General features: G+C 21.4%; 3 protein-coding genes across 4 annotated transcripts; 1 reads left to right on the top strand and 2 right to left on the bottom strand.

Annotated features, from left to right (window-relative positions):
• The first annotated feature begins 1,303 nt into the window (after positions 1–1,303).
• Positions 1,304–3,273, top strand: LOC122855856 (acyl-CoA Delta-9 desaturase-like). Its single transcript, XM_044157517.1, has 5 exons — positions 1,304–1,624; positions 1,781–1,911; positions 2,141–2,346; positions 2,408–2,593; positions 2,675–3,273. The coding sequence occupies exons 1-5, from the start codon at positions 1,411–1,413 to the stop codon at positions 2,952–2,954; spliced, it is 1,017 nt and encodes a 338-aa protein (XP_044013452.1). The 5' UTR covers positions 1,304–1,410; the 3' UTR covers positions 2,955–3,273.
• Positions 3,274–4,680: 1,407 nt separating this feature from the next.
• Positions 4,681–7,432, bottom strand: LOC122855855 (elongation of very long chain fatty acids protein 1-like). Of its 2 annotated transcripts, XM_044157514.1 has the most exons (7): positions 7,108–7,432; positions 6,523–6,721; positions 6,268–6,458; positions 6,103–6,183; positions 5,199–5,361; positions 4,992–5,131; positions 4,681–4,912 (listed from the first exon to the last, which is right to left on the bottom strand). In XM_044157514.1, exons 2-7 carry the CDS (start codon positions 6,557–6,559, stop codon positions 4,745–4,747), a joined length of 780 nt encoding a protein of 259 aa, XP_044013449.1. In that variant the 5' UTR covers positions 6,560–6,721; positions 7,108–7,432; the 3' UTR covers positions 4,681–4,744. The 2 variants fall into 2 exon arrangements, with proteins under 2 accessions (XP_044013449.1, XP_044013450.1); XM_044157515.1 differs by lacking the exon at positions 7,108–7,432 and having other exon boundaries at positions 6,523–6,777.
• Positions 7,433–9,441: 2,009 nt separating this feature from the next.
• On the bottom strand, positions 9,442–10,191 carry LOC122855854 (protein UXT homolog). Its single transcript, XM_044157513.1, has 2 exons — positions 10,080–10,191; positions 9,442–9,948 (listed from the first exon to the last, which is right to left on the bottom strand). Exon 2 carries the CDS (start codon positions 9,940–9,942, stop codon positions 9,505–9,507), a length of 438 nt encoding a protein of 145 aa, XP_044013448.1. The 5' UTR covers positions 9,943–9,948; positions 10,080–10,191; the 3' UTR covers positions 9,442–9,504.
• Positions 10,192–11,712: the final 1,521 nt, after the last annotated feature.

Here is an 11,712-nt window from a genome sequence, read left to right as displayed (position 1 = left end):
AAAAAATAATAATAATAATTTGACTTACGTATTTTTTAAAACTAGATAAATAAATTAAAATTTTTTTGATTCATAATTTAGTGAGCATTTAACATTATAACTTTGAGAAATTTATCAAGAGTTGATAAATCATTAAAATTTTCATATTTAATTTTTAACAATGTCAAGTAATAATATTCAATTCAATATGACATTAAAAAAATTTAAAAATTTCTCAATAAAAAATTTATTTTTATCAATTATAAAATATCTTTTAAAATAATAGAGGAAAAACAAATTCATACGATCAAAAAACATAAAAAAAGAATGAAAAAAAAATTTCACTTATTCATTATTATGAGTCATAATTTATGACGTAAAAATTTGTGAATATTAATTTTTTAATATTTGATAGGTCAATTGTGAGGTCTTGGAATTATAATTATCTTAAGATTGGAATTTTTTGGAGCCTATTGTATGAAAAAAAAACGCATTAAAATTGGTAAATATTCAAAATAAAATTAATCACTTTGTTGGTTAGAAATTATACAATTATACATAAATATATATTTATTTATAAGCTTATCAAAAAAACAGCAGTTTAATAATAGTAATTATAAATTAAAATTAATTTTTTCATAAATAAATTTTTAAATTCAACAATACCAAGACAAAAATCAGCTACATAAATAATTTATTTTTGATTAAATTATATAATTTCACAAAAGTAATAGAGACATTAAATAAAAAACATAAAAAAAATTAAATATTCATTAAAAAATTCTTAATTATAAATTATTGTATAGATATATATTTATTTATCAAATTTTTTTTGAATAATTATTTTTATAAATATTCATTCAAAAAATTGTTAAACTTTAATATATATTTAAATCGATAACAAATATATCAAAAATGAAATATTTATATAAATAAATTTTATTAATAAAAAAAAATATTTTTTAATGAATTTTTTTTTTAATTCAAAGGAGTATATATAGATGATAAACTAATGAAATAATAATTGAAAAAATTACACAATAATAACGCACGAAAAAATTAATAATTTCAGTTATGAAAAAAAAAAAAAGTGAATGAATCACGAAATTGAACGTCACAATGCTGAGTAATAGGTGACTTGAATAGACAATAAATAGTTAATCATGAGAAAGGTCATTATATGTCATTGTAAAATGAGTCAAATTGACCATAAATATTTATAAAATGCACATTTTTACGTAGATACATGTTAGCTATTAATTCAAAGCTAATTTTTTTTTAACTAGAACACACAGTATAAATACTAGATCTAAAAAATTTACAACGCAGTTTGTTTAAATGTTCAAACAAACAGTTTGAATGAATAATATAAATATATTATTGATTTTAATTTATCATCAATCAATATATTGTTAACTGTGATTATTTAAAATGACATCTGATAAAAATATAGCAACAAATTTAATTTTTAAAAGTGATCAAAATATGAATGATAAATCGTATAGTTTAAAAAATAATATTAATAGTAAATTTAGGAATGATATTGTATGGAAAAATGTTGTTATATTTATGACATCTCATTTAGCTGCAATTTATGGTGCTTATCTACTTGTTACATCAACTAAAATTCCAACAATAATATTTAGTATGTTTTTTTAAATTTTCATTTGATTTTTAAATAATTTAAATGTTTATTATTTTAAAGTATTTTAAATTTTTTCTAAAAATTAAATATATAATTAGTAAATTAATTTTTCTTTAAGTTATTAATATTATTTTTTTTTTTTTGCTATTTATTTAGCTTATTTTCTTCATATGTACAGTGGATTCGGAATAACGGCTGGTGCTCATAGATTATGGTCACACAGAGCATATAAAGCAAGATTTCCACTTCGAGTTTTATTAATGATTCTCAATACAATATCATTTCAGGTAATTTATTTTTTAAATTTTCCATATGGTCTTGTAATTTGTGACGAAAATATATTTTTAAAATGTTAAACTAATTATCATCTTTTCTTAATTTCTTGTTTCGTTTTTGTCAAAATAAATTAACAATAAATGCTTGATAAATTTTTTCAAGTATATCTATTCAATATGCAGTTATAAAATTAAGACATTATTATTGTTATTTTATTGAAATAATTTATTTCATTTGTAGAATTCAATTTGGGAATGGTGTAGAGATCACCGAGTGCATCATAAATATAGTGAGACTGATGCTGATCCTCATAATGCTAAAAGAGGATTTTTTTTTTCTCATGTTGGTTGGTTATTATTGAAAAAACATCCAGATGTCAAAGAAAAAGGTCGAGGAATTGACATGAGTGATCTAGATGCTGATCCAGTTGTTGCTTTTCAAAAAAAGTAAATACCTTATTTTTAAATATTTAATTAAGATTATAATTGTTTTTTTTTTTTTCAACAGATATTATTTATTTTTAATGCCACTTTTTGCATTTATATTGCCAACTGTTATTCCAGTTTATTTATGGAATGAATCATGGAAAAGTGCGTTTCTCGTTGCAAGTATTTTTAGATGGATTTATAATTTAAATGTAACGTGGCTAGTTAATTCTGCGGCTCATTTATATGGTGATAAGCCTTATGACAAGTTAGTATCAATGAAAGAAAAAAATCTATTCTAAATTTCGGATTAATTTTTTTTCTAATCGATTGATTTTTTTTTTTGCAGGGGAATTAATCCAGCAGAAAATTGGTGGGTCAGTTTTTTAACACGTGGCGAAGGTTTTCATAATTATCATCACACATTTCCCTGGGATTACAAAGCAGCTGAACTTCCAATATACACCTGTAATTTAAGTTTAAAATTTATTGATTTTTTTGCTAAATTTGGATGGGCCTATGATCTTAAAAGTGTATCACCCGATATGATTAAACGACGTGTTCAAAGAACTGGCGATGGAAATCACAATGTATGGGGAAACAATGACAAGCAAAAAAATATTGATTAATTATTAACTAATCAATCAAAAAAACAAAAATTATTATATTACTTACAACAGACTGTACAGTTAATTTATCTTTTAATTTTAATTATTTAACTCATAACTTTCTTGGTATTAATAAGAAAGTAAAAAAAAAAAAAATATTCATATCATTAAACAATTATTTTATTTTTCATTAATAATAATTTTACAATAAAAAGAAAGAACAAAAAAAAAAATTAAAAAAATATCAATTATTCAATAATTCATTTCCTCAATTTTTTTTCCATTTAAATAAATCACCTTACAATTTCCTGTTGTATTAATAAATTTCAAAAAATTAACGTAATGTTGTTTTACATTATCTTCAATACATAATTAAATCAATAAATTTTTTATTTAAATAAAAAAAAATTCAATGACAATTACCATAAATCATAAAAAATTCAAAGAAAAAATTTAAAAAAAAAAAAGCAATAATAATAACAACAATATCATTGAATAATATTATTATTGAATAGAAAATTTTTGCGGCTTTAAACTAGTAAAGTGTTTCAACCACAATGACATAATTGACAATATATATCAACAATAAATAATACATGAAATTTTCAAATAGCCATTGAAATAAATGACACACTATTTAAATTTTTTTTTTTTTAAATTATTATAAGTGCTCATATGCAGTGTTACTGTGGCAAGGCCACTCATTAAATACCTGACAACATTATTTAACCACACAATAACTTTTAAATAAATTTATATCAATTATCATCTGCACATAATACATAATACAATATTGAATTTACTTTTTTCATATAAATTTCATACAATAACCCAGTATATATATGATTTCTATTTTTTTTTTAATTTTTTTATTATTACTACTGCTAATTCCAATTTTTACTCACTAACTCACTCGTTTAATTTTTTTTTTTTTTCACCTTTTTTATATTATTTTTCAAAAAAACAAATAGGGTAAAATAAAAAATGGGCACCTGCTGCAACTGACACGTTTGCCCGCTGTCGCTTGCAATTGGATTTTTAACGTTAACCCCCTTTCTCCCCCTTCTATTTTTTTTATACCTTTCTCTAGTATATTAAAATTATATCTGTACAATTATATTATTATTTTCTACCTATCTACAACACATTTATGCAATTATTTTTCGTCGAAATTTAAAACACAAAAATGATAATTTGAAAAAAAAAAATTAATTAATAAATGAATGGGGTGATTTGTATTGATTTTTATGATATTATATAATTAAAATTGAATTAAGGAATAATTTATACATGTGATGGCATATGTATGGTCATTATTTTATGTTTACATGGTGCTTGATGTTAATAATTTAGTACAAAAGATAGATTAGTCTGTAATTTGTAATACTTACTGTGTCACTATGAGGAAAAAAATAAATAAATTATAGTTATTGTTTAAAAAAAAATGTAATATATATACCTTAAATTTTCATGTGAATTTATGTATGATGATATTGATTTGTTTGTTTGTGTTAATCTTATCTGTGGGTGACCATGCAAGTGGACTTATTGCCAATTGACACAGTAATCCTCAATGCTAATCTGAGCTGGTCATTAATTATTTGTAACGATAAAATTTTAAATATTTATTTGTCTAGACTCTAGACTTTTATACATAAAAAAAAATACATTTTAAATAACATTGCTGAGTTGTTGTTGTTGTTGTTATTTTTTATATAATCGTAAAGAAAAAAACAAATAAAAAATATTTGTTTTATATTTTTTTTTTTTTTCAATTTTATTATATAATAATTTATTTATAAAATTAAAATTTACAAACTTTTATTCTTTTTTAAATATGATTTTTTATAAAATTCCCAAAATAAATAAAATACAACAATAACTTGTGATAAATAAATATAGGCAATTGGTTTTCTTGTTGGTTCACATGATGGCAACAATGCCTGACACATGTGAATTAACATAAATAAAAATTGTAACTAAAATAGAGAAAAATAAATATTTTTATATTATAATTTATAAATAAATTATGTATTTTAATAGGTGGTTAATATTTACCATTTGTATTATTGTTAAGTAAGGCTTCCATGGTGAAATTACATTTTGTATTTTTGGTCCAAAACTTGCAAGTAGATAGTACATGTACATCATCACATGGACCATACAATTTGTTATGATATTTAATGTCCACATGCCACCTGAATCAAAAAAAAAAAAATATTATTATTATTATTATCAATAAATATTTATTAATAGATGACATACCAGCAGCCCATCTAGTTCCTATCCAAGCAATAAGAACAACCATAGCATGATGATAAATATGTAAAAAAGATGTTTGATTTTTTTTTTTTCGTAATACAAATATAAAAGTATCAGTAAGTTCAAAAATTTTTAAGATCATTGTCCACCAAACAAATTTCGCCATCTGAAATTAATAATATTTCATTATTATCATTAAAAAATAACAATTTAATTTAAGAAAAAAATGAAACTTGTTAATTCTTCTGTAATTTAAAAAAATTTAATTCAAATTTATGGTCATTCAATTTTGATTAAATAAAATAATCAGAAAAACTAAAGTTCATGTCAATAATGTCATTTCCTGTCATAGGATTAATATTACGAAACAGGGACTATTATTTTATTGATATATGATTTTTCATGTTGTTAAAATTTTATGATTATTCCCAAGGTCACTCGACGTATCTTTTTTTTTTTTTTTTTATTTTTTCTAATTCATTTATTTATTTATTTATTTCATTTCATTTCTATAAGCCCACAGCATGGTAGCCAGGAGAGCCTCAATGATGTACAATTTTTTATAATTTATTTTGATTATTTTTACATGTTTTTAATTTATTTTAAGCTATATTTTAGTCTAATTAATGCTGAAGACTGTTTTAATTTTATTTACAATAGCTTACGATTATATTATATTATTATATTTTAATTTAAATTTAAATCTTGACTTTATTTTAAAAATACTAATTTGAAGCTTAAAACAACACACTAAATTATTAATCCTACCAACAAATTAACTAGTCGAAAAAATTATTTCTTTATTTCGAAAACTCAACGTAAAAAAAAAAAAAACAAATCGATTTTAATTTAAAAAATATTTTCACATGTCTTTTTAAAAATATTAATAAATCAATAAAATATATACCCTCAATGGTTCAGGATCCAACGAATGAGTTGCTGGTTCACAGCCTAAAGTCAGTGTCGTCGTCCATCCTGACGTAAGTAACTGCAAGAAAAACCAAAAAACAGTACATTAAAATTAAATAAAAAATTATCATCAATAAATAAATTGAATGAAAATTAATCATACACCATAGGATATAGCTGCACTTGCAATAACAGCAGTAATATTATAATAAAACATAAATTTATTTAACGAATATGCTTTACGATTTTCCATAAATGCTGGTCCAATTTTAAGTACCAATATTAAATACACAACAATAATAACAAGTACAAATGATGGATCATTCATAAATGGCCAATCAATCACTCTTGGATCTAAAAAAATCAATAAAATTTTACTTTTATAATAGTTTAAATAAATTTAGCAAAATAAATTTACCTGCTGCCTCGGATAGTCTTGTGATTAAGTCTTCCATTGATTTATTTTTTATTTATCAATATATAAATTATAACTATTTTACAATGATAAGACAAGGTAAATTAGTGTCATGCATTGGACCTGTTTCAACAAAGACTGACCATGCAAGTTGTTCTGACAGTAGTTTTTACCCCACGATAAAACTATCCTTGTCTTCTAGCTATATGAAAATAAATTATAAAAATGAATATATAATAAAATACAAAATATCAAGAACTGACAGTTAACATATGCCACGTGGATTATTATTATTATGTTTATTTTATTTTTTTCTATATCAATTATAAAAAAATATATTGCATGTTGCTTTATTTTCTTTAAAAATGTTTAATCAATATTTAACTATAAAAAATGTATTATTTTTTTTAAATATATATTTTAATTATGAAGGAAATTATTGTTAATTAAAGTTGGAAATTTATTTAGTTAATTAAATTAACAGTGGAATTATTGTAATTATGGAAATGCTAATTTTAAAATCGAAATTGTGTGAAGAGTTTTTTTTTTTTTTGAATTTAAATGAATAAAATTTAACACCGTTATTACCTGTGTATTTGAATGATCAGACAATCTTGGATGACAGTTAATAATTTACTAAGCCAACGGTCACCAACAGCAAATCCATCACGATGACGTTTTATCACTTTTTTTTTATTATATTTTTTACAAAGAAAAAATAAATAAACGTGAGAAATATCAAGAGAATTATTGTGTACAGAAATTTATCATGTCATGTGGTTATTGAGAGAGAAATAATAAAAAATATGAAATAATAATTTGAAGTACAATCAAAAGCATCATAGAACATGCTACGTTGAATAAAAAAATAAAATAAGGACACTGAGTTAACGTTATTTCAAATGAAATCAACTAAAAATTGTAAATAAAAAAAAAAATTGAATTTAAAAAAAAATATGTTACCAGCCATTTAAATTGATAGAGAAATTTCGAAAAAAAATTTAAAACGTGATAAAGTACTTTTTGTCGGTAGTGTTGATCAGTTTAATTGGTAAAAAATAATAATAATAATTTAAATAATTCCGAGTCACGTTACTAAGTAAATAACGGTCAAGATGTTTGACATTAAATTGACAATATTGTGGCACAATTTTAATAGTCACGATTCAATGAAAACTCAACGAGAAAAATTTGAATTAAATTATGAACAATAATCTGAGTAAACTCGTTACATTGCTCGTTTTTTTTTTTTTTTTTTCTAATTAAGAAAAAAAATTATAATAAATAGTTAAAAATTTATTTTGCACAATCAAAAAATTATTTTGGCTTTTTTCTATTTTTATTTAAATTAATAAATACTATGGATGACTGATATTATGTATTTAATTGTTATAAATATATCGAGTAAAATTGTAATAAATTTTGTGTATTTTGTATAGTAGATATTGGTGGTGTAGAAAGTACTGTTTGACTGTCGAGTTATCGTAGGGCAAGCACCCCAAGTAAAGGCTTAATTTAATGCAGGGCTGTGTCGATTTTATAAACAACCCTTTCACATAAATAATAAATTTTTTTTTTTAAATAAATAAATCTAAACTAGCCAATTGAACTATAAAAAATTTAACATAAAATTAATAATACTTTTTTTGTTTTTTTTTTCCGATTGAAAAATGAAAAGATAATGAAATGAAAAAAATTATAAATTTTTTTTCAAATGATAAATTAACATATTAATTATTTAAAAAAAAATATAAAACAAGTATTCCATTTTTTTTTCAAATAATATTCATATTCATTTTGAAAATAAAAAAAAAACCCGGAAAAAGTTTCAATAACAATTTTTTTTTTAAGAATAATATTAGTATTTATGTTATTTCAAAGAAAAAAGTTGATTGGATATTAATTTTTTAATCATAAATTATACAATTGATGCGTTTGATTTTTTAATAAAAAAATTTAATGATATTGAATAAATAAAAATTGTATAAATTTATATTATTGACTTGGTTGTTTCAGCCCTGTTAAGATTATAACTTGTCGTGATTTTGTAACATTATATTATGTTCATATGTATGTATAAATGTATACGGCTTCTTTGTGGGTTGTCAGTTGAATCAGGATTAACAACTAATGCATGTATGTACTGTACATGTATATTGAGAAACATATTCAGTCTGTGTAATACGACAAGTATTTGAAAATTTTAATTATTATTCATAAGATATAGTTTAAAACAATATTATTATGTATCACTATGAATAAACTATACTATTAGAAACAATGTTGTGTATTATATTTTTAACTATATAAATTTTCATATTTAATTAAAGTTTTATAATTTGAAAATTATATCATTGCATAATCAAAGTTTATAAATTAACTAGTTTCTGAATTAATTGACAATTATCATTTTTTTTATTTTATCCTTGTTAAAGTATCTTATTTACTATTAAATTGTTTATCAAGTTTTTTTGTGAATTAATTTAAACTAGATTACATTGTAAGATGATTAATTTTATTCAAAGTTTTTATAATTATCTTGAATTGAAAAATACATGTAAGATCATTGGATTTTTTTCTCTGCAAAATAATGGGTTTTTTTTGTTTCGAAAAAATTTATAAAGAGTAAATAATTTCGACATACAGAATTACATATTCATGAGTAATGTACTTGAATTTAAATTAGCTAGTCTCTTGAGTATATTTACAAAATAATTATAAGCAAATTTTAAAGACAATAAAAAATTGCTAGGATTGCTGAATTTTTTATCAATTAATTTACATGAATAATTATAAAAATATAAGTGTTTATAATTAATAATTGCTGATTTATATTTTAAAAAAAAGTTTCATCTCTTTTAAATTGAAAAATATATTTTATTGTCACTTTTAAGTGTATAAATAATTGTACTAAGTTTGTGGTTTTAATAACAAATATATAATTGTAATAGAAAAATTTTACAATTGATTTTCGAGTAAAATAATTTATGATTGTTTTAATCCTTGTAAATCACTAATGCCAATTATTAAAACTTTAATATGTGCATTTGTTGTTGCAATTTCATAACGAAGATTTTTAATTTGTAATTCTAATAATTTAACTCTAACATTTATTAATGATAATGCTTCATCAAAATTTAACTCAACAAAATAGCCTAAACCAATGTCTATCAATATAGTTGATGAATTTTCAACATTTGCTTGAACAAAAAAATTATTTCCAATGTCAATTTTTGTTTTAAAACCATTTTCAATTGTTTCATTATTTTTCATTGTTAGAATGACACTTTTAAGCTGTAAAAATTCAGCAATTTCTGAATTTTTTTCGTTCAATTTCTTTTCTAATTCAGCGAGATCAGATTTTAATCTGTCATTTATAAATGTTTCAAATTGTAATACTTTTTTTGCTATTGTTGGATCCATTGTTTTCTGTGTAAATAAAAAATCATAAAAAATATATCAATTTTAGGTTAGATTATTGTGTTTTTATTATTATAAAGTATACAAATAATTATTCAATTAACTTTTGATAAATTAATGTAAAACTAAAATTATCTTACTTGTTTGTTTCAGTATTGTTTTGTATTTTATTATTTGTTTACTATTAATTGTTGATTTATAAACTCACAATTGTTGCTTACACTTGTACACTTGTGTTTTATTTTTTTTTTTATTATTTGACATTTGTTGACTTGTTGTTCAACAGCAGCACCAGTGGAATTTTCACCAACCACCAATCGAAACAAACCAGTCGTCGGTAATATAGATACCACATGATAAATAATTTCTTTACCGACATAATTACTAATTCAAAATCGAAAAAAAAAAAAAATTTTAAATATCCTGTTTTCAATATAAAAAATAATTATTAAAATACAATTCTCAATAATTAATTAGAATAATTATCAAATTAAAAACTAATTGATTCATTCTAAAGCTAAAAAATTGATTAAACAAAATCAAAGCAAAAAAACTCTATATATTTTTGTTTGTCAATTTTAAAAATATAAAATTTATAAAATGAAAATCCAATGATAAAATATCAAAGACAAAAACAATAAAGGTTTTTTTTTTTTCCTTTAAATTTATCAACAAATTGATGGATTAAAAAGAAAAAAAACAAATTAATTACATGATGTTATTATTACGATTATCTCAAAGTTGAATTTAAAAAATATTTAATATTTGTCATACACGCAAAGTAAAAATGTAATCTAAAATAAAAGGCAAAAACGAATAAGCAATATAATTTTGTTAACTCAGTCTGTTGCATGAGAGACGAATAAATGGCTGGCATTCGTTCGTGTAGCGTATTTTTGTGCTATCTAAGCAATATAGTTCTTGGTTTATGTTAAGACGAGGCAGTTAAACGTTACGAAGACTTTTATAGGCCTGCGCGAATCCGCGCACTCATGCAGTTACGACGTTTGTCGTGTTTTTAACAAATAAATACATATAAGAGAGTCAGTCACCAGGTGTTGGTGGGTGAAAAATAAAAAAAAACAAATATTAAAAAATAAAAACAGCAATACATGTTTGAACTATGCGTATGAGAACTTGTATATATATAAAAAAAAAAAAATTGAATATTAAGTTTTGTGAGAGAGTCACGTTTATAGCTTGCAAATCGCTACTTTTATCGTTATTTTTTTTTTTGCATACATTTTTTATATTTTTTTATACATTGTCCTTTTCTCATATAATGTTTATTTATATATTTTTTATTTATTTTTTTATACTTTTTTTCATTCAATGATGATAATTTGAGAATAATCACGACTTGTAAAATCCACAGAGTTGTAAATTATTTTTTCTTTATGACAATATTAAAAGGATAAGATAAAAAAATTTTTTAATAAAATAAATAACAAGGTTTTTCATTATTTTTTTTTTTTGTGTATCGTATACTATAATTTAACAATTAGATAATAATTATTATTTCGAATACACTGATTTTACAAATCATTCTAACATTTCATTTTTTTTTTTTTTTTTGCTTTTGTCTTTTTTTTTTTGTTTACAGTTTAATTATTTATTCAAAATATGGTAATTTTTGAAAAGTCAATTATTTTGGTTATCTTTTTTTTCCTTTCAAGTTGAACTTTACATATATTTTTCGAATTAATAACTACAATAGTTAGAAATAGTAATACGTAATGCAGAAACATACAGATTTTTGTGTTTTTTTAATTT

This window comes from Aphidius gifuensis, linkage group LG4 (assembly GCF_014905175.1).
Source record: "Aphidius gifuensis isolate YNYX2018 linkage group LG4, ASM1490517v1, whole genome shotgun sequence".
In the NCBI taxonomy this organism is placed as follows: domain Eukaryota; kingdom Metazoa; phylum Arthropoda; class Insecta; order Hymenoptera; family Braconidae; genus Aphidius; species Aphidius gifuensis.
This window is presented reverse-complemented; position numbering and strand designations above follow the sequence as displayed.

What these genes read in the sequence shown, in the direction of transcription:
- LOC122855854 (XM_044157513.1), bottom strand. Translation starts at nt 9,942, where the DNA reads ATGGATCCAACAATAGCAAAAAAAGTATTACAATTTGAAACATTTATA.
- LOC122855855 (XM_044157514.1), bottom strand. Translation starts at nt 6,559, where the DNA reads ATGGAAGACTTAATCACAAGACTATCCGAGGCAGCAG. An exon ending in GTGCAGCTATATCCTATGGT is followed by an intron (nt 6,184 to 6,267) that starts GTATGATTAATT and finishes TTTTTCTTGCAG; the next exon opens with TTACTTACGTCAGGATGGAC. An exon ending in ACTTAACAATAATACAAATG is followed by an intron (nt 4,913 to 4,991) that starts GTAAATATTAAC and finishes TCTCTATTTTAG; the next exon opens with TTACAATTTTTATTTATGTT.
- LOC122855856 (XM_044157517.1), top strand. Translation starts at nt 1,411, where the DNA reads ATGACATCTGATAAAAATATAGCAACAAATTTAATTTTTAAAAGTGAT. An exon ending in GTTGTTGCTTTTCAAAAAAA is followed by an intron (nt 2,347 to 2,407) that starts GTAAATACCTTA and finishes TTTTTTCAACAG; the next exon opens with ATATTATTTATTTTTAATGC. An exon ending in GGTGATAAGCCTTATGACAA is followed by an intron (nt 2,594 to 2,674) that starts GTTAGTATCAAT and finishes TTTTTTTTGCAG; the next exon opens with GGGAATTAATCCAGCAGAAA.